At 38.6% G+C, this 20,034-nt stretch overlaps 1 protein-coding gene across 3 annotated transcripts in view; it reads left to right on the plus strand.

Moving 5' to 3' along the window:
• Positions 1 to 19,638, plus strand: part of LOC150088051 (uncharacterized) — a 657,615-nt gene extending 637,977 nt beyond the window's left edge. For all 3 annotated transcript variants that reach the window (XM_090369315.1, XM_090369316.1, XM_090369317.1), the window contains one exon: positions 17,025 to 19,638. In XM_090369315.1, the coding sequence (XP_090225441.1) occupies positions 17,182 to 19,263 (2,082 nt within the window). In that variant the 5' untranslated portion in view covers positions 17,025 to 17,181 and the 3' untranslated portion in view covers positions 19,264 to 19,638. The remainder of the gene's footprint in view (positions 1 to 17,024) is intronic.
• The last annotated feature ends 396 nt before the right edge of the window (positions 19,639 to 20,034 follow it).

Consider the following 20,034-nt stretch of genomic DNA (forward strand, 5'->3'; position numbering starts at 1 on the left):
AAAAAAGAAAGGAAAAAAAAACTGACTCGAGTAAATAATACGAAGGTCTTTTAGATAACAGAAGAGGAGAAAAAGGGGTATGTACTGGAATTTAAGAACAAGTCTGAGCTTCTGCAGGACCAAGATATCGACGAGGAATACTACAACTTTCTGAAAGTGATAAAGACCAAGAAACCTATAAGTAAAAAGAAATTGAAAGAAGAAAAAAATAGTCAAGAACCAATTGTCATAATGAACCGAAGACGACAAATGAAGAACAAGATAAACACTGACAAGGAGAAAATTTGATTATGCTGAGCTATGTAAAGCCATTAGAAAGAGACTCAGAGAGGACATAAGAAGATGTAACACAAGAAAAGTAGAACAAGCATTAAGGGAAAACAAAGGATTTAAATCAGCAGTCATGAGGAGTAATACAGAAAGACAAATGATACTGAAACATACCGATGGTTTACTTATAAATAGCAGAGAAGGCATAATTCAAATAACAGAAAAGTACTATAGAGAATTATATAAGGAGCGAGGGAATGATGCCAGCAGTGGGGAAGATGGGTCGCAAATTAGTAATACACATACGACATACCCGATATCCTTCCTGATGAGGTGGAACATGCGTTGAAGAAAATGAAGAATCAGAAGCCCCGGGGGAAGATGAAGTTACTGTAGAGTTGTTAAAATTGGGAGGAAGAGACATGATACAAAAACTGGCAAGACACAAAATGCATTAGAAGAGGTGTTATACCTAAGGAGTGGAATAATGCAATCGTAGTTTTGCTGCATAAGAAAGGAGATAAATCAGAAATTGGAAATTATAGGCCAATTATCTCGTTATTCCACATCTACAAGTTGTTCACAAGGGTCATTACTAACAGATTAGGAAGAATACTTGATGAAAATCAACCGAAAGAGCAAGCTGGCCTTAGGACTGGATTCTCAACTATTCACATAATATGGATTCACGTAATATCAGCGCTAATGGAGAAAGCAAATGAATATAAAACACCATTATGCCTGCCATTTCTGGATTATGGAAAGGCATTTGAATCCATACAGCATAAGGCAATGTTTTGGGCACTGGAAAGACAAGGCATAGATACCCCACATATCATGATTTTGATGAAAATATATGAGAATGCTACCTCCTTTATTAGACTAAAGACAGTGGCAAATTTAAAATTGAGAAAGGAGTTCGACAAGGGGAGACAATATCTCCGAAGCTGTTTACTGCTGCCCTTGAGGAAGCTTTCAGAAGATTAGACTGGTCGCAGAAAGGAGTCAATGTGAACGGAGAGTACCTAAACCATTTGCGATTTGCAGATGACATTGTGGTCATAAGCCACGATCCCAAAGAATTAGAGGAAAATCTTAATCAGTTATGCAGAGTTAGTAAGGATTTTGGACTAAAGATGAATATGGCTAAAACAAAAGTAATGAAGAACAAGTATGCCACAGAAAGGGATATAACGATTGAAGGAGCAGTAATTGAAAAGGTGGAGTCATGTACTTATCTGGGGCAAGTCATTAGTTGTAATAATGAGAAATGGTTGGAAGTCGAGAGAAGAATAAATTTTGGATGGATAGCGTTCAGGAAATATAGTCACATACTGAGGAGCAATATCCCAATTTGTCTGAAACGTAAAATAATGAACCATTGTATACTACCCACCATGACTTATGGAAGTGAAACTTGGGCCCTCACCAAAAGAATGGAAGAGAAGCTGAGAAGTACACAGCGAAGAATGGAACGAATCATATTGGGAATCAGACTGTTAGATAAGAAGAGAAACACATGGATTAGGCAGCAAATTCAAAGTAAAGGACATTCATATCAAAACTAAAGAACTAAAATGGTCTTTGGCAGGACACATAGCTGGAAGACATGATGACAGATGGACTAAGAAAATAACAGAATGGTGCCCAAAAGGAGCTAGAAGAAAACCTGAAAGACAACGACGGAGGTGGACAGATGAAATTCATGAGTTTTTGGGTAGTAAATGGATGACCATTACACAAAACTGAAGGAACTGGAAAGTTTCTGGAGAGGCCTTCATCCTGCAGTGGATTGAAAATGGCTGATGATGATGTCAACGCTGGCATTGGGGTGTGCCACTAGACTACTACCCAGAAACTAAGACTAAATATGACGTTAATCAGTACATCTGTGTTTGGTTGGCTATTTCAACAGTACATTGTTGTAGGGTTGGGCGATGTTTATACGTTACCATTTCAGTATCCAATATTCCATGGAAAAGAAGATTTGTTTCTTCAAGATGGGAACAGTAGAGCCCCATACTTCAGCGCCGTACAGTACGTATTGTAAATAAAACTACAGATCGAAGATGTTTTTTTTTTTTTTGTTTGATTTGGTAATTGTTGGCGCATCGGCTTCTGTGGCCATATTGCACCTCCCAAGGTGTTTGCAATACTTTGATCCAAGCCCGAGGCGGGAATCGAACCCGCGACCTTTGGGTTGCCGGGCAGGTACTTTACCCACTCGGCTAGCCCGGTCGGCATCGAAGATGTGTAGGAGCAGATTGCACGTCATGAACAAAGGAATTGCAGCAGAGTCTGCTTAGCCCTTAAACATCATCTCAATATGGCTTGCAAATCTCATTTTGGGTCAAAAACGGTACCGAGATCTTTGTGCCTTTTGATGACTGGAATAGGGGGTTCTACAGAATGAAATGAAACTTTATTGATACTTGTTTATCTGTAGCGACCTCAACCTCAGTTCCTGCGGGGGAACTTATCTCCTTTGACCTTTAGCTCATTATGTGTTGATGAATTGTGTTAGAAATCTTGAATATATTCCAACCGTTCATCTGGATCAAGGTGAGCCAGCTGTCAGGGGTGTGATTAGAGTATGGCACTTCATATTTGCTTATTTTCTATAGTTTTCAGCCTAAACTTAATAAAAACTAAAAAGAATTTCTCAACAGAACGGATATTAATATAAATATTTGTTGCACGTTTCTAAAAAGTAAATAGAAAGGTTTCGAATTGTAGTTAGCAAAAATACAATTGGAACACGCTATTGAACACAGTAATTTTCTGAAAACACGCAAACATAACTGAACAGTAAATTGCAAACGAAATTAATGCTGTAAACATAGTGTTATCTACTTTCCATTTGCTCCTCTGATAGCCACCATCTTAGGTGACTCTTATTATAAATTCGCGAGGCTTTATCACAGTTTATGTGCGCGTTTCATTTTGTCGTTGAAATGTCTATTCAACATTGTGACCTATACTGTGTAGACGAGCTAACTTCAGATGAATATTGCATAGTGCTCATTTAGATTTTATATCACAAACGAGAGAATCTTTGTCCCTGTCTATAAATACCTAAATTTAATATTTAAATGAAGTCTCCGACTTCGTGAAAGAGCATACTTCAACGAAGCACTTCTGCAACTATATTATTGTAAATGTATTGGCTTGGGATATGGGATGTTTACACCTATGAACGATGCGCCAAAGTTCATATAAAAGGAACATTTCGTGAAACATTGATTAAACTGAAATAGAAACAGTTTAAACTTTTCGCACCGGGGTATCACATTGGCAGAAACTGGCTGAGTAGTAAAATAACAATGGCGTCCAAAGAGAAACTGCACAGCCGTCTCCACTTTTCGATCAATGAGATCGTTACAAGTTTCACAGCTCCTAAAGGTAGTATTAGTTTGAAGCATTCATGAGAAGCATACTTTAATAAATACCAGTGCAGGAAGGTAGCGAGATATTTTACATGCCTTTAGTTTCGTTTCATAAAAATGATATGGAAAGAAATTATTTAAATTCTTTAAAAAAAAAAAAGGAAAAGAAAACGGGTGAATATTTATCAGTGGAATTCTTTGGGACGCTCTGTATTCGTATTTATCAGCATGAATTTCGCTACATTCGATGTATTCGGCTTCGTGATATAATTTGTTTTTATTTATATCATAATAAAGTTTATTTTGTTGTAAACCAGCAATAATTCGTTCTACTTAATTATTAAATCAGCAGAAACATTCGTAACATAGAGCAGAATATTTTATTATAAATGAATACGCATATTTTTATCATAACCTAGACAATAGCGATGGTAAAAGCTAGATAAATGTAAAAACCTACATATTAGAGATGGTCTCGTTGTTATAAGAAAGATTATGAAAGAAGCTAGCAATTTTAATATCCTAAAGCGCAAAAATGTATTTCTATCGCTTACTGAAGCACGTAAAATCTGCTATAGTTTTTGTAAAAAAACCAAATGACCAAAAATCGTGATTATCTGAACTATCCGAGCTAATACTTGTAGTGGGAACAATTAATAAGTTATTGATGCCTTCCGTTCAGGTTTCTTTTTCAAAAAAAAATCTTAATTAGCATAGTTGTGTGCGGTCATTGAAATTTCTGGAAGTAACACATGTTGCCATTGTCAAGAGGCTGTCGGCTTGATCAATCCCTTGACTGCCTACATTATGTATAAATACTGGCAGAATGTACCATCATTGTCTTCGGATATTGTAAAGGCAGTTTCACAAAAGCAACATCGGGGTGTAAACACCAAGAGCGTGGACCTGATACAATAATGTCAATTTGAGCGCATCCAACTATGACTTACTCCTTTTTAAAAAGATCTGCATCGAGTTTGGAATCGATAAGGACAGTTCTATACACTTTAAAATTAGTCATTGTTAAAAGTGGTCGAATTAGTCACGAAACAGAAGCAGCTCCTCTTGATTACCCTCTACGTGTTGGAACACATTGATAGTTATATTTTAAAAATTATTTCAAGTATGAGCACTATATATATTGTCCTACAACATTGGGACACTAGACAGCCTCTGGTTATGAAAAAAAAACAAACCGTTGAGAATTATCCAATGGTTGTTAATGGCATTGCTTCACATTAACATTTTTTATAATAAGAATTCTCTGTAAGACTTGCCTGTAGTTCTCTGCTTCAATTTGGACCGTTTCTTGCTTTCGGTTGTTGTTCAAGAAATAGGTGTTCACTGAGTTGATCTGAGATGGAAATGACAGATTCATCACCCCATTCTCTTTGACCACTGTTGTAATAACCTCGGTTTTTGTCATGGAGCGTTGTTATGCTGATACAAATTCCTCGCTCCAAAGAATTACCAAAATACAAGTAGGCTAGAATTATTTGAAATATCACAATAGACAGCTTCCTTCTAGGTTTTATCGATGATAACCAGTGCACGAAATCTAAACCACGAAAAACAGATCCATATCATACCAAGACCATTCTTTCTTTCTGGTATACGTGTAAATAAAATAAAAGCACGTGCAAATAATTTTGGAACGTGTTCTGTGGGCTAATATGTGTCGAATTCTGAAGAGATATGGAGCTTTGACTTTTTGAATTAAAATATTGCTCTGGAATTTTTAATGAATAAAAAAATTATAAATAAGAATGCACACTGTACTCAGATATGTACCTAGAATGAACTAAACATTTCACTAAGGTACGTGTCTGATTTTATTCTTACTAATATGTCATGTTAATTCTCCATACTTTAGTCTTAAAATTGAAAATTCATCTTATTTGTTGACTAATCCTTGTATTTTTCCAATTTACAAGAAAGCTGCTCCATTTCCACAGTTCTCTTTATTTTTCCTTCTCTCAATTATACATGGAATCTTTATATTTGATGTCTGTACCGATCGTACAAATCATTAAAAGAGTTATCGAAATACTCGATTTTTGAAGAAGCTAATTAAAGTAGACAGAAAGCTCGAAATGGTTCTTTACACTGTGAATACTAAACTAAATTTTAACGAATGTCGAAATAAATGTTCCAGGCTCCCTGGAGTATAACTTTTTTAAATTAGCATCTAACCGAAATCTTAAACACCAGTAATCTTTCCCCATTAGTATTAAATAATCGCTCTGTTCCCATCTATGTCTCGAGTCTAGACAGTTAACGTATACCTTAATTTGTTTATGCTGGCTTTCGATCCCCTTTCATTGGCTGGAGGCAAAGAAAAATATTCAAAATAGTCTGGAAACTACAGAACATAACATATAATGGTATTTTAAGAAACTGCACATTTTCTCTTTAACTGATATTGGCAATCTGTTGTCCTCTACATAAATTATCCCTGAAGCTTGCTTAAAACTTTTGTTTTAGTAACCAACCCTACACTTCGTTTTTAGCTTATTAGATTAAGTTGAAATTCTTAGCAGAAAGTGTACATACTAGCTTTATTATTACTTCGTCTAGACTCAAAATAAAGAGAGCAATTCATCCCTCGTTATCTATCATTACTAATTGAGTTTTCAGCATCTTGAAGAAATGTTTCATACCTATGCAAGCTAATAATTCTCATTTGCAATTTATAATATCTGGGCGCTTACGCAATGCTGTTTAATGGGTCGAGATTTATTTTAATTACAGGTGGTTGATTGCTTTCGGAATTAACTCAAGGAACCTAAGGCCACGAAGTGTCGGTGTATAATGTCTGTATATTTCGTGTCTCATGGTCGGTCTTAATGTTTGGTTGGATGAAAAACCGACGAACTCTGCTACAGCGAGAAAAAAATAATAAAAATTCCTTCATAAAAGTGGGATTCGAACCGAGGACTTTTTTTTCGAAAACAGCGTGGAAGGAAACCACTGTGCTAGGCAAGAGGGCTCTTAATTCAGAAACGGTATTAAATGAAATCAGTATACACTGCTCGACAAAATTAACAAAACAAATTTGTTTTTTTCATGAATATATTATTGTGAAAAGTGTCCCCGAAGGAGAGTATTTCATATAGTATTAGTAACGGCCGCATGGTGCAAGAAAGCCTATGGCTTATGCTGCACCAGCCAAAAAAAAAAATAAATAAATAAATAAAAAAAAATAAATCCGAACAAAACAATGATAAAAACAAAAAAATAAAAATAAATAACTAAATAATAATAATTAATAAAATAAAAAATAAATAAAAAGGAAATTAAACCTATCATCCTATGTGCTTCCCTTACCCGAAAGTACTATCCAGATGACCTTTGAATTTCCCCAAACTGTCGGCCTCTACCACCCATGAAGGCAACTTATATATAATAGTCATACTGGCATGCAAATTCAGAGTATCCAATAGAAATCGATCTACCACCTTACAGAGCCTACATTATGCAAATTACTCATTCCTATAAAAACAAGGGTTGCGACAACAACACTTTATTTCGGGTTTTTTTTTTTTTTTTTTTCGCTTGCTTAGTAGGATAGCCACCTTTCCAATACTCAGAATGGCAGGTCGCTCTGGACGACCTGAAGCCGGGCAGACGGAGATGGTACGTTGGCTTAATATGTTAACGCAGTGTCGTAGTAGTCGTGGAATGTGATGCAAGAAAGGAAGTGTATGAGCTTATGAAGCAGCAGCCAAAAAAGAAAAAAAAAAAAAATCACACCATTCCCTCCAAATGCCTGTCCAGTTCCTCCTTAAATTTATTCAACCTATCAACTTCCACAACGACAGATGGAAGTTTGTTCCAGCAATTAACCACCCGCTGGCTAAAGGCAAATTTCCGCACATCTATTCTACATCTGTCTTTTCTTAATTTGAATTTATGCCCCCTTAGGTTCGTAATCTCAACAAGTGGAAGGATCCCATAAGAATTCAGCGTGCTCAACCCATTCAAGGAAATATACACCTCAATCAGATCACCGCGCAGGTGCCTAGTCTCCAGCCACTGCAATTTGCAGAACTTAAGCTTCTCTTGGTAAGAGGATCCCTTCATTCACCTCACCAATCTTGTTGCCCTTCTCTGTACACACTCAAGGATGTAGATTTATCTACATCCTTTCTAAAATGAGGCCTCCAGACCTGTACGCAGTACTCAAGGCGTGGCTGACCTGACCATTGCCTTATACAGACGGACAATCACCTCCTTTTCCCTGCTAGCAAAATTCCTATATATCATTGACAAAATCCCATGACCTGCCCTGGCAGCCTGTCTGCATTGCTCAGAAAACTTCATATCTGACTGCACAATTACTCCTAGGTCTTTTTAATTTTCTACCACCTTAGGTGTAGTACCACACAGCTGATACGTTTCTCTGGGGTTACTTCTACCCATATGCAGTACTTTGCATTTGTCAAGGTTAAACTTCAGTTGCCATTTCTTAGCCCATCTGCCCAAATTATCTAGATCCTGTTGCAGTAGCACACTGCCATTACTGCAATTAACAACTTTGCCAACATTTGTATCATCTGCAAACTTCGACACTTAGCCTGATATACCTTCATCAATATCATTGATAAATATACAAAACAACAGTAGACCCAACACCGAACCCTGTGGGACTCCACTAATAACATTAGTCCACGAAGAGCAGCACCCATTGATTACCACCCTCTACCTTCTCCCACTCAACCATCCTTTTATTCATTGTAGCAACTTACCCTTAATACCATTCTGCTCCAATTTGTACAAATAGTCTTTCAAGCGCAACAGTGTCGAAAGCTTTCCTGAAATCCAAATATATAATATCAAAGTTATTTTTTGCATACAGTTCTTTGTAACCACATCATAATAACAAATCAAATTTGTCAGACAAGACTTGCCCTTAACAAACCCATGCTGTGTCTGAATTATTGGTGCAGTCTTGTCTAGATGATCCTGCAATGCATCTTTAACCAGTGACTCCATTATTTTACCCAGAGCAGAAGTTAAACTAACTGGTCTGTAATTACTCGTGTCACCCTTTGATCCCCCTTTGTGAATTGGGATACATTTGCACATCTCCAGTCCATGGGAACCTCCCCTGAATCCAAGGATGCTCTCATCATTATGGCTAAGGGTTTGCTTAGTAGCTTTGCCGCCTCCTGGGTTTCACCACTCCAACTGGATAGATCCCATTCCATCGTTTCCGCACTATGGAAGCAGTTTCAGGAGACACGAACCATTACAAGAACAGCTGGCCAAGGTTAGAGCTATCTAGTTCTAATAGCAAGACGGAACCTTATGATTTCCTGTCATCTGTCTCTTGAGAACTGCGTCCACAGGTGAAAGCATTTACAACCAGACTGTGTTAAGAAAGCTCAATTCCAGTGGAGTCCACGCAAGGAAGCCAGTGGATTGTTTCCTATTAACCTCAAACCACCGCAGAGCTTGTCGAAACGGGTGCATGAACATGACTTGGAGCCCTGACAAATGGGGTATCGTTCTGTTCGCTGATGGGAACCATTTTAGCCCACAAACAGTTTCTAGGCGTTATTTCATGTGTAGAGAACGAGGAATGCGGTACCCCCCCAGCATCAGAGAAAGGGACAAGAGTTTTTTTTTTTTTTTATGAAAATCCCAAACATAAAAGGTATCAAAACCTGGTACTTAGTACCGTGCATGGGTTGAAGGAGAAGTATGGGAGAATATGCCGGAAACTTTGCTCTAGAAACTAAACCTGGGTTTCCCCACTTCAAGCCTCCAATAAGCAAAATGGTGGTATTGCACCGGTTGATGAGAGCCATCTACCACCTAGTGCTAGTACATATTAGTATTATATTATAGTATTGTATTATTAGTGCTATTTTATATTAGTAATAGTTACTGCATATATTTAATACGTTTAAGTATTCTTCTCGAAAGGTATCCTTCTTATTAAAGAAGCATATTAAAGACAGAAAAGTTTTTTTTTATGTCTTTGATACGCTCCAAGAGCTGCAGTGAAAGTATCACCATTCTTGTCGAATAGCAATTAATTGAATTTTCTCCGATCCCAGAGTAATTCCTTTTTACAACGCACGCAAAAGCAAATTTGTACAGCAAACTGTCATTATAAACAGCCCACACGGCAATAGCCAGGAGTTAATGTTAAAATATGAGGATACTTTACGGAATTGTGCAGTCGAACATGGATCCGAAGAGAAGTATTGGGCGGATTCCTCGACGGCACTACTGCATGAACCTTCAAACAAATTGGCTGTAGATACAGATCAGTGAGTCTTGGGAAATGACTATGATGACCTTGGACGACAATCACTGAAGACTCTTTGCCTGTATATTTGTCGATCATCACCAGAATTTTTTCGGTCCCCATCCAGATCCTGAACATGAAATAGCATCTACTCTGAGAAATGAAATTGTGCATGAAGATTGATATATATGGAACCTTCATGCATCCGACTGCCCTGATGTGGGGCAGAATAATGATCAACAGCCGCACCCCTCTATCTTTTTGATAGGGATGCCAGATCCTCGAACATTATGTGCGTTTAGGGGTACAATTTATTCAGATTTTCTTTTCATGCTCGACAACGCTATTGCCCACAGAGCTCAAGTGGTGGAGGAATATCTTTAAAATGAAGATATCGAACGATTTCTGTGGCCAGCACGATCAACAGATTAAAATCCCACTGAACATGTGTGGGACGCCCTTGGGCGTCGCATTGCACACAGATAGCCAACTCCTAAAAGGCAACGGCCACCTGGTAAGCTAAGATTTGTGCTACTGGAAGAATAGGATTTGTTGCCATAGAATCTTGTAGACACCCTTTGTATTGAGCTCGGTAACTGCTGCCACAACTGTTTAGCCGTTCGAGGGGTTCAGACGCCGTACTAGTGTCATTTGACCACATTTTCGAGCACCTTGTATCGACTTCTGTGATGTGACCATTTTGGTAATTCTTATACAACTCTATACATGTCCTTTATACCTGACGAAGTTTCTCGCTGTTTCCTCATTTGATCGTTATTCTATGGTACACCACCATACCAAATTTTTCCCTGCTTCATCGCAAGCTGCAATAGTTACACCACGTTTTTTTACATATTCTGTGAATTCTGTCGAGAAGTGCAGTTTCCCTGAAGATTTCTTCGATCTTGTAGGATACCGTTTATTGTAGATCTGTGAAGTATAAGAAGTTCTATTTGTAAAAGGTTAACCCGTGAGTCAGAGTACATAAGCATTTTTAAAAACTATTACATTCAGAATGATAATAATGTATTTTGTTTGTTAAAGAAAGAAGTCAAGATTTATGTGCTTAATGGTTGAAATAACAATCCAAATAGAAACCTTCAAATGTCATAACCATCCGTGTGGACTGAAACATTATACATCATCAGAACATTATCAAATAAATCTTTTAGGGATAAATGTGTTATTAATATCTCTAGAAGAGAAACAACACGTTCAGCTCGTGGGAAGCATAGAGCTACACGTGTGATGAAAGCTCTTGGTCGAAATTTTTTTCAAGCGAACCAAAAATACCAAGTGCAGTACCTAAAAGATTCAGAATATAAGGTTTACATTCCAAAACCGCTTGAGGTACTCAATGAGGATGATAAAGACAGGAGAGTTGAATATAATCAGAGTTTCCCCAATGAAATTTCTATATTTTGCAAACGGATGTCTCAATATATGAAAGATCGCTTTCAGGCACTCTGAAATTTAATATGATGTCTTAAGTTATAAGAAAATATAATCAAATTTTATCTTCTATTAATGTTTCTATAACTTTTACAGAACACTTGAAAAAAAATGGGTACCTATTCGTTTATAACAAAAAATGAATTGCTTCTTTTTTGGTAACTTTTGTAAGTCGTAGTATAACACCAGTGTACATGAGAATCATTGTAAAGAATGGTTTGATTCTCCCCAATTCCCTGATCGGGACAAATACCATAATATCAAGATGGTAAGAATGCAATAACCATTTGTTTTTTGTTGGAAAAAAAAGGATTGGTGGTTGTCTTTTTTTTCCCCTTAAACCCTTCTACGTATCCGCTACTCATTCTCGACATCAAATCTTTTTTTTTGAATTTTTACCACTCGGTTGAAGATTGGATTGGACACGTTCACTGCAGCAATGAACTGTAGCTGTCTAAGTTGTAGAATTCTTGTTATTCTTAGTCCCAACTCTCTCTGTCACGTGACGCTAGCAGACCCGCTAACACATATCGCGGCCCCACCACCGACAATTGAGTGATGCCCGAAAATCAGATTTCGAGACCTAACTCAGCCCGGCTAACAGTTCGTTCCTTGACAGGGAGCATAGAGGTTAGGGGGGAAAGGGAGGGGATGGAAGAGGATAGGGACGGAAAGACTTCGAAAGCTTCGAAGAACATCAACTTTAGCAGCATCGCACTTGGGTTGGGTATTGATTTTTCCCAGCAGCTATGCTGCGTGTTCATCCATATTGCCTTTCCGTGATTTTTCGTCCGCTGTTAACGAGTTCCCGCTTTGGCTTAGCAGCTGTAAACAGACTAAATGGCGGTGCGGCTGCAGGGGCTTACCTTCGTAGTTCTCCACGGAGCTCTTCGTTTCGGGTATACATCGCTACTTCTCTTCCCCCCTCACCCGTGAGGTTATTTGAAAACCTACGAGGGCAGAGTACTCGTAAGTGGCCAGGTACTGGCAGTGTGGACAGCGATTTTTTCCTCCTACGCTCTCCTGTGAACTCTCCTGGATTGCTTTAATACCGCAACGTACGATGCTAATATTTTATTTATTTATTTTATTTTATTTTTTTACTTCAGTCCGTTGCCTTCTGCACTGGCTCGTTTCTAATATATAAAGATCGCCACAGTCTGATTTATGTGGTTGGTGGGATTTTTTGAGGTTATCACACGCCGCTATAAAAGAAGATTTACACGAGGTAGTTTCGCCAGTGGCACTCACTACGTGCTCCTTCACTCGGTGATATTTGACCTCGGAGATGGCGACATGATCGCCAGAGAAATGGCAGTAATTCGGTTATAACGTATACTGGCTGATAGGTTAGCGCTGAGTGATGACTCTGGTTGTAGTTTAAGGATGTTTAGTTCTTCATGCAGCCACCAATAAACAAGCTGTTGTTTCTTATTCCTGCGAAAACTGCCTCTCTTCGGTTTCTTAGATAAAAGTACCGTAAAAGAGTGAAATGGCAAATCTCGAAAGGGGTATAACACGGTTAACTGAAGTCGGGTTGATATGAGCAGTTTTGCTCCCATTCACATTTTTCATATAGTTCTTTTTATTATTATCATTTCTGGTGTGACATAAATATTGGGGATTTTCACGATAAAATAATTACTGCAAATTATAAAACCTTTATTTAGAAAAAGAAGGCAATTTCGAAAAATAGATTTTAAAGGTCAGTTCAGTACACCAGTCAATAATCCACTGATAATCTTAATCTTTATTCTTTACTACGTTACACATCGGCTGCCAAGTTATTATTAAATATTAACGGTGCACTTAAGCAAAGTAGGTTGCTGCGCATGCGTAAAACATTGTCTATTTTAGGCATGCGCGCAAGCTTAAATTAAAGTTTGCACGCTGCAAACAAAATCCTCCTGAATAAATGATAGTTCGTGTTATGGGGGCGACTATAACATCGATTGCAGGTTATTTATTTTCAGTAACTTCTGTTTTAATTCTAAATAAAGGCTCAGTTGTTTCAGAAATAGTGCGATTTATAATTCGCATAACTTTTATCGATCTTGCAGAGAATTACTGATTTATATAGGGCGTTAATCGATCTAAATACTTTCTAGACTCGCCATCCAAACTTATTAGCTCACAGGTGTCGAATGCGTATTCTCTAACTGTAATACACCAGTTGCTGCTGTTCACTTAAGCCTTAGAGCGATATATTAATGCTCAATACAGAATATGAGATAGGCATACTATAAATACCACTTTGACCTCCGTAATATCTATCACTCAGAAGTGCATGGCAGGAAAAGGATCGAATTTTGCGCATGTGCATCTCGAGTGGGAAAAAAAAGAGATAACACGCAACAACTCGGAGTATCCGTATCACTCGGTCTTGATCCGAAATTCTAACTGCAGCGTCCTTTTTGGCTTCGTAAGCCCAGTTTAACTGCATAAGTAGAGACGCCGTAGAGAATAAGACGGGGGTACATTAGTGTTGACTGACACGCACGTGCAGCGAAGCAGTAATTAAGTTCATAAATATCCTTGAGGTTTCTTGCCATGGTGTTCCACTATTTTACACACACACACACGAGAACATTAGGGAGATCCCAACTTAATAAACTTATCCATCCTTTCTGGAACTTTCAATTAAAGGCCTATGATGATGTTTACAAAGTTGTAATGAATTAATGAAGAAAGTAGTCGAAGTTGTAATTAATTACGGTGGAAAGCCAGCCTGAAAACTGCATATCTAAAAGTGTGGCAAGGTCTACATTAGTTAAAGTGTTTATCTCCATTTTTGGTGCTTGCACTTGTGCAATGGCGGGCGCTTCTGCTCCAAGCTCGATACCATCAAAGATGGCGTGTTAATTTCATTTAAACTCACTCCACTAATTATAATAAATCTTTTTACACTTAGGCAGCAAGAACGAACTTCCAAGTAGCACAATGCCATTCCAGTTCTTTATTGGAATTGAAGATCCTCGAGAATTTCCTGGGGACCTTTAATTGCTTCATTCGTTAGGAGAATTTAATAACGTCAACACACAATGATATGAAACTGAAAGATCCCAAAGGAATGGACGGATACTTCCCCCCAATGTACTGAACAATTTTATCTGAGGAGTGTGTGATCTCATCTTAATCAGATTTGTAGTCACGAGGTAGAAATTCTGAACAGAAACTTTAATTTCCAAAATTTAAAACCACCCAACCCTCAAACGTGATGTGAAAATAAGTTGATAAAAATTCCTCCCGTCCAGATGAGTTTCGAATTTAGGCCTTGTCCATAAGGTAAAGAACATATAGCTCGTTTAATAGAAGTGGTGATCATAAATTATGATTTTCATCGACATCACTCCATTTATTATTGCTTTATGACATTCGCATTAATAGCTCTTTGGCAAGTTGGTGACATTAATTTATGGATGGATACCTTAATTTTTGTTGGAATAACGACAGGTGGCGAGGAGAAATTTCTAAAAATGTGTAACTTCCTTAAACTTGCACAGGAGTACAGTTTCAAACTGTATGCTAAAGAATTCAACCAACGAACTGGCGAATATAAAAGGTTTTCTTTCAGCTCATTAGTGTTTCAGAGAAGAAGAAAAAATTACCTATTGACAATGAATCCGAATTGCTTTTCGTATCTAAAAATTCCCATCTTCTTGTAGAAGAAAAATTAAATATTTAAATATTTGGCCGTTTAAGATAGTTATCATTTTTATCACTATGAGCACATTTAAATCCCTTTTTCTTTCATCCCTCGGTTAATTTCGACATCAGGACATCATCGCTAATTCTGCACCTCAATAGATGCTTTTATTATTCTTTGTTCTTCATTACTTCATTTTATTCCCAAAGATACCCTCAGTATATGCATAGTTCAAGATAAAAGATTCCTTTGTTTAATATAATGAATGCTTATTATTCTTTAATTTATACAGAAAAAGAGGATGCAGTGACTGTGCTTGTTGCACTGTATCATTGGGTACACGAAGTCTATTCTCGATATTCATTTGAATACGAACAAGTTCCATCCATGCTGATGACTAAAAAAATTCTTTATTAACCTTTGACACACAGTTACAGTCGGCTGTAAAAATTCGCACACCTCTGGTCTCGTCCAGCGGCATGGGTATTTTTATTTCAGATTTATTCCAGCTACAGATATAATACCCACATTCTTTTCCGTACTGATCAACAGAAAATATTAAGTCACAGTTTTAGTACCCTGCTCTAAAGAAACGTTTTTAATCTTGTAATAAAGCAATAAATGAAGTATACTGAGATTCTGATATGGCAATTCTCAGCTTGTGAATAAAATCGTTTAGGTATTAGTGGTCAACCACGGGTTCTGACTTTAGTGTTCCTTTAATGATTTACCTTTTTCATTTCATCAACATTCTGTTAATGTTTAAATACTCACAGAAAAGAGGGACAGTCAAGCAGTACTGCATGGCGTTGAACCAAGTACTTTAAATTCACACACAAATGATGACGAAAATAAAAAAGAAATTGAGTTACCCAAGAGTGAAAATCAGATTAATGTTCGCAGGTACAACAGATTATTTAAAACTTTGATTGTTTTGTTAGCATCAGAAGAGTTTGCCAAACCGCAGTAGATTATTCGTGAAAATTTATCAAATGATAGTTGGTTGGGTGATTTATTGGTTGTGGGGTTTTAGGAGCATCAGAGCCCATGAAAATTCTTCTCGTCATTGACGGATTTCGAACTCAGTTCTCTTCTACCCAGTGGTGGTGGTTGTTGCAATAGGATTTTTATGAGCATCAGCAACTAAGGCCATATTGCTCCATTTATATTGTGTGTTCTTTGGTCGATATTTCTGGACGAAAACCCCGAGTTTCCGAGAGAAAAAACCATGCTACCCCATTCCTGAGACCAACTAACTCAGTCACGTTGTGAAAAAGGCCCATTAAAATTCCTCTCGCCATCAACGGGACTCAACTAGGACCTTTTCCACCTGGTGTGGAGTGGAGGGCATCAAATGATTTGATTTCATGAATCAAACATACCTTTGTCGACATTAAAAAACAAAGCATTCACAACTGGAAACACACCAATCGCTTTTTGAATGAAAATTTAAGATGAAATTGTGGCAATGCTTTCAAAAAGTGTTTTTCTTTTTTTTTTTATTTCCACAAAACACTTTAAGTCATTGTATTTAAAAGGCTAAAACTGCTAAAAGCAAGAAATTATATTCACTTGCAGGAGAACTGATAAAACCATGTTTAGTGCGTGCCGAAGATCCTATGCTATCAGTACAAATTGTAAGTTTTATTAGAACGATGTACAGAATTCGGACTGTTTCTGAAGAAATGAAGGGAGATCAGACTCCCTTAAAAATCATTCTTTAGGTGAATGAAAATTACTTTAGTTTTAAATAGTTTACATTATAAACAATGTTGTTTTTTTGTTTAGTTAAAATATTCACTAAGAAACGTAGAATTAAATTAATAAAATATATGTAAAAGAAATAAATATAAATAAAAATTTATTGGATTTGTAAATATCCGTCATTTTGATGGGAACTGTTTTCTGATTCATAAATATTGCATTCATTATAAATTAGATCGTATTATTTGACGTTAACTAACTTATATAACATTTCGTGTTGTTTCAAAACCTTCTGTTTTCTTTCCAGATCCAACATTACGTATCATGTCAGGCTCCTCGCCAACCCTAGCTCCGGAGTCAAAGTATGAACATTCTTCGTTTCTTCAGGGCATCTTCACTCTACTCTGACAGAGTCACCACCGAGGGCATGTAGAAATCGGCCCGTACTGCAAAACGCAGTAGCTATGAGAAGACGCCTACCAGCCACTGGCTCCCCATGGTGGGTTGTGGTTGTTTGTCTTCTGTTGTCTGTGAGCGTTCAGTGCAGCGGAGTCGCGTGTCACGTGAAGTGTAAATGCATCTGGAGGAAGGGCAAGCAAACTGTCGAGTGTCCTGGAGCAGCCTTTGAACGGATCCCTCTCGGTTTAGATGCTGGAGTACAAGTTCTTGACCTTACCCGAAACAACTTTACCATCCTACCTCCGAACGCCTTCCTCAATGCCGGATTAGTGAACCTCCAGCGTGTGTACCTGTCTCGCTGCGGAATTGAACACCTGGACGACTTTGCCTTGAATCGAATATCCAACCTTGTAGAACTCGACTTAAGCGACAACCTCATCTCCTACATCCCCAGTGCTGCCTTCCGTCATCTACCGCTTCTACGTCATCTTATTCTCAACGGTAACCCCCTCACTATCGTCCCCACTCAGGCATTTGTGGAGCTCAAAAGTCTCACCATTTTGGAGTTGAGTAATTGCAAAATCGACACCGTAGCCATTAGAGCCTTCGAGGGGTTGGACAAACTTGAGGTGCTGAAACTCGATAGCAACGACCTGCAGACGTTGCATGGTAAGACTATGTTGCCCTTGAAGTCCCTGCACGGGATAACACTGGACGGTAATCCATGGACCTGTGACTGTGAACTACGAGGTCTTCGCCAATGGTTAGATAGTAACAATGTTCCTTATATCCCCCCTATGTGTTACAAGCCCGTGCGATTGCGAGATAAGACGTGGACGGAAGTAGATATCGAGGACTACGCATGCGCACCCATTTTTCTGAATACGTCCAGCGCTATGAACGTCTTTGAAGGATCAACGATCACATTAGAATGCAAAGTAGCCGGCGATCCCGTCCCCGTTATCCACTGGGTGTGGAGGGAGAGGGCGATCGCTAATCTTTCCGAAGGGATCGCGTCAGCGCAGTCGTTTTTAGTTACGGAACACTGGGAGCGGGAGAAAGTATCGAGGCTCAAAATTTCCTTCGTTCAAGAGCCAAATGCTGGGACGTACACGTGCACAGCGGAGAACCTAGCCGGAAAGGCGTCCAAAAATTTCACCCTCATGGTGTCTAGGGTACCGGTCACAGGGGTGAAGATCGTGGAGGAAGAGAAAACAGAAGAGGTGAAGGAACCGGAAGAGGAGAAGAACAACTCCGTGGCTGGAATGGCCGTCGGGGTAGTCGCTGGAGCTGTAATTGCCCTCGTTATTTTATCCGTTGTGCTTTGGTTTTGTCGCAGACGGAAACGGAGATCGGCCCAAAGAAAGCGCATGGAAGCCAACCACAAGCTGGGAAACTCGGTGACTCCTACAACGCCCAAAGAAATCCAAGAAGATTCCGATCTAAAGTTATTGGGCGTTAATCCTATTGGCAAACCTCCGCGAGTCGGGGGTTATGAGGAGATTCCTACTAACGAAATTGATCACTATGACCCTACCATAATGGACAGCACAGTATCGCCACATGTGTGGATGGTGCAAGATCACATCCCTCTCGACGTCGAGTGGGAGGTCGGAAACACACCTCAGATGATGCAACCGCACCCTATCCTCACGGAGAGACCTGACGGTCGGAACCCGATTCCCATCGTCATGCCAGTCCCACCAGAAGAGCTGCACGTCCGACTGCACAACGAGCTAGCGGACACACTACGACGCAAAGGAGAGCGAAAAGTGGTCGAACGAGAGAGAGGCGATGGGAGTTCAGAAATGGAAGGAATGGACTCTGAAGGCGGAAAGACAAGTTTCGACACGTTGCCACTCAGAGAGATGGAAAGAGGAATGAGAAACATCGGAAAGGTTGGGACTTTTCGTCCAGAAAAAGTTTCCGAAGACAAAGGCCCGGATATAATCGACCACGTACGTTCTAGCCATTGTGAGTCTAGAGACTCTGACGATTCAAGGAACACCTCAGCTCCCCAACCTTGGGCATTGTACGAACATCCTTCCGCCTACTACAGGCCTCCTTCCCAAGTCAAAAGTATTCCTACAGGGTCTGGTCTACCATGCACAAGTGGAGGTAATGATGTAAACGCAACGGAGGTTTGACTTTCATCGTTATACTTTCTGCTGACCTTCTTCAGGTCCCGAAGATTTTTCCCGAATATCATGAGGCCTTTTTGGAGCCCAATTATGAAAAAAAAAAACAGTTTAGCGATGCAGATTTCTATGTTAACTTGGTGCTCAGGATACTTGAAGTAACTGAAAAAAAATTTTTCTTCTTCTCTCCATCCTTTCTCAATATCGAGAAGAGGGATTCTGTTTACTGTGAAACGATGGCTACAAGTCTGTTAGCTCCATCTGTTGTTTTAAAAATGTGTTGGTGGTGTGTTGTTGCTCAAACTGATGAACTCCATGTGATAACAGAGACACCTAGTGGTCGACATATTTAAAACATGAGCGATTCAAAAGAATAATTATATATATACATATATATATATGGAAGAACAAATTTAATGTTGAAACTTATAAGAAGATTCTAATTTCTTTGGTAAAATAAGAAACGAGTTCGAAGTTGATGTACTGGTAAAAGAGATCAGACCCGGGAGAGATGGATAAATGTACATTTTTTATATATCAAAAAAAAAAAAAAGTGAGTGAGTGTGAAAGATAATATTTGTATAAGCCTGTGTTTGTATTTTGTGGATGAATATAAACGGCAAAAAAGTGGTATCCACGGGAGAGTTTATTAGTGTTTGTGGGGTGGGGAAATATAGTGGAAGATAAGCAGTTTCTATCATCACTTCAGGCTCTGTCCACAAAAACAAAGACACTAACCCAGCGACCATTTTTAAAGAGAAACGCCGTCAAAAAGTAATA

The sequence above is a fragment of the Mastigoproctus giganteus genome, chromosome 3 (assembly GCF_048544385.1).
Source record: "Mastigoproctus giganteus isolate SK-2022 chromosome 3, ASM4854438v1, whole genome shotgun sequence".
NCBI lineage: Eukaryota > Metazoa > Arthropoda > Arachnida > Uropygi > Thelyphonidae > Mastigoproctus > Mastigoproctus giganteus.